We start from the raw sequence: 2,652 nt of genomic DNA, 5'->3' as shown, positions 1-2,652 counted from the left end.
TTCTCGGTCTCAGTTGGGAGGAAATCATCCCATAGGCCAGGAGGCCCACAAACCCCCAAACCCAGCTCATATGTCGGGAGAAAACGAGAATGTACATACGTATCCGATCAACCGTCGGACTAGGACCACCCTGAACCACTTTCTTCTTTTTCCCATCTCGCTCTTTCCTTTTTCTTAGGACAAATGGGGTTTCTGTGGGCATGTTCACGGACGCTGTCTAAACACGGCCATAGATAAATGCGGTCAAATTAGTTCAATCCGATTAAAGATGTTGTAACCTTCATTAGATTTTTGCAGCTTGTCTGTATAAGAAGACACACCTCGGACGTGTGTTTAATTTCCCATTTTGCGTCAGCCAAATCCATCATGCATCTGAATTTCCAGCGAAAGATTATGTCCACCCAAGTAGGTCCATGGTGACAAGATTGGTTGGTGCAATACACTTATATATATATATAGTGCAGGTCTTAGATGGGATCATACCATACCCCAGAGTGTACCTTCTCTCCATCTTCCGGAAAGGAGACATTTAAAACCTTTGCTTAAGCCTGATGATTAGCATCTGTGGATCCAACCTTTTCTCTGCTCCATCGGGATAAACTAGTCCGCCCTCACATGGACGAGGCAGCTGGGAGCCATGGGACCGGCCAGTACTATTAGCACATACTGCCCCATAAAATCGGCTATTGAATCCCAAAAGGGCCAAACAATTGCAGGAAAATACCTGACAACTGGACCGGGGCAGGACAGGACAGGGGACACACTAACACTGTAACGTGCCAAGGTGTCGCGCTCGCACATGTGCCTTCTTGCCTGTGGGCATATTCCCTTCTCGTCTCCGGCCAGCGGCTACTGATCGGATCAATCCATACATACATCTGCTGCTCGATTTCACCCCAACAACAACAAGAAGAAAAACAGCTACTAGCAGGCAGATTTTTCGAATTTTGATCCGACTCATTTAGACGAAGTTTTGTCGAGAATCATGGCAAGAGCACTGACTTTGAATTATAGGAAGTACTCTACTAGAGATGTACTCCTAGTCCTGTATCATACGGAGGCAAGTGACAACCACAATTTTCCCTAAAAGAAAGAGTGGCAACCACAATGAGTAGATGTGGCTCTTCTCTGGCGGAAGGAAGGAAAGGAAAGGAAACGACGAAAGAAAGCAGATGATGATTGGTGGTGGAATCACATGCATGCATGCTCGCCCGACGTGAGGGGCAACGTGCACGGCCTAGCTGTCTCTCCCCGGCCGAATCAGATCACCGCTCCACGCACAAACATGACCCGACTCGCTTGATGCTTCCCTCCTCGACTCAACTACTGTACTACTACGTGCTACTCGTACTCGGCTGACTCCCTTCTTTACCCTACATTCTACAACTGCATTGCAGTCTACACCTTCATGTTCCAGAATGCAGAGTGTATATGCGCGGTGCTTAGAGCTTAGTTGATTGATTAATTAAATACAGGGAGCACCACTACCATCTCAATTTCACACTGTAAGAATCAATGAACTACTAGTATTTACCGTGTCAGGCACTTGGTCGTTATTTAGGCGAGCAGAAAAATCCCCTCGTCTCCCGCCGACGAGCTGGGCAGGTACGTTGCACGCGGCCGCCGGCTGCGGCACACACACGCACGAGCTTGGCGTGCGAAACGCCCTAATTTCCGGTGATTTCTCAGTGGACTGGATTGGAGAACTAACTGGAGATAGTACGCCTTTGGAGGCTATATCTGACCCAAACGCATACATGGGAACTGATGTTCCAATAGTAGTAGAATGCTCTCTTATGGCCATGGAATTTAAAAGCATCGGTTTTACTCATTGTAGCAGAGAAGCGAATATGGTAGCGGATGGCTTAGCAAAGCATAGCTTTAGTCTTAGCAAGTCTGAAACTTGGGACGTTGTCCCGGACTTTATTCTGCATTCTTATGTAAATGATCTTGCTCTTATTTGATGAATAAAGTTTTAATGCTCAAAAAAAAAAAAACTGGAGATACTACGCCCGTACGCTGCCTACCAGCTTGGAAAACGACCGGCGGCCGGATCTCACGAGGATTTCTCACTGCCGCGCACGTAGTTTAACTCTGGAGACCTCTTCCTTGACCCTGCCCGACACTCGCGATCTGCTAGTTAAGGCGTGGTCACCGAGAGATCTCGGCAGAGTTTCGGCCATGCATCGACCGTCGTCGAGGGCACGCACGGCACGACTGGGGCCTGCTGTCATGCCCGATCGAGCTGTCCAGCCGTGACACGTACGCCATCCAGACCCCCAGAGTTACCAGCTGCCCAGATTTTTCACCGCAGGTGCCTTTACGCTATCGCCGCCGCCGCCGACAAATTTATTCCACCTGCGCAGGCGTACAGAGCAGAGCAGCAAGATATCAAAGCGCCCTCCCACCCACGAATTCCGCCATCCTCTCCTTTCGCGTCCGTTTCACTTTCCCTCCAACCCTTTATATCCACCACCATCTCCCACCTCACCTCCCGCTCTCTCTCTCTCTCTCTCTCTCTCTCTCACCTCCAGCTCCAAGACCCCAAGCAAGCTAGTGCTAGAGCAGCCGAGGAGAGCGAGCTCAGCCAAGAAACTGGGGGAGCGAACGGTCGGCCGATGATGACGATGGCGGCGGAGGACCAGGCGGCGG

At 50.0% G+C, this 2,652-nt stretch overlaps 1 protein-coding gene across 1 annotated transcript in view; it reads left to right on the top strand.

The window, feature by feature from the left end:
- The first annotated feature begins 2,492 nt into the window (after positions 1–2,492).
- Positions 2,493–2,652, top strand: part of LOC119339467 (cyclin-P4-1-like) — a 2,641-nt gene continuing 2,481 nt past the window's right edge. The window contains exon 1 of the mRNA XM_037611521.1: positions 2,493–2,645. Coding sequence (XP_037467418.1) covers positions 2,619–2,645 — 27 coding nt within the window. The 5' untranslated portion in view covers positions 2,493–2,618. The remainder of the gene's footprint in view (positions 2,646–2,652) is intronic.

This window comes from Triticum dicoccoides, chromosome 1B (genome assembly GCF_002162155.2).
Source record: "Triticum dicoccoides isolate Atlit2015 ecotype Zavitan chromosome 1B, WEW_v2.0, whole genome shotgun sequence".
Classification (NCBI taxonomy): Eukaryota; Viridiplantae; Streptophyta; class Magnoliopsida; order Poales; family Poaceae; genus Triticum; species Triticum dicoccoides.
Note: the sequence above shows the minus strand (reverse complement) of the source record. Positions and strands in the feature narration are given on the sequence as shown.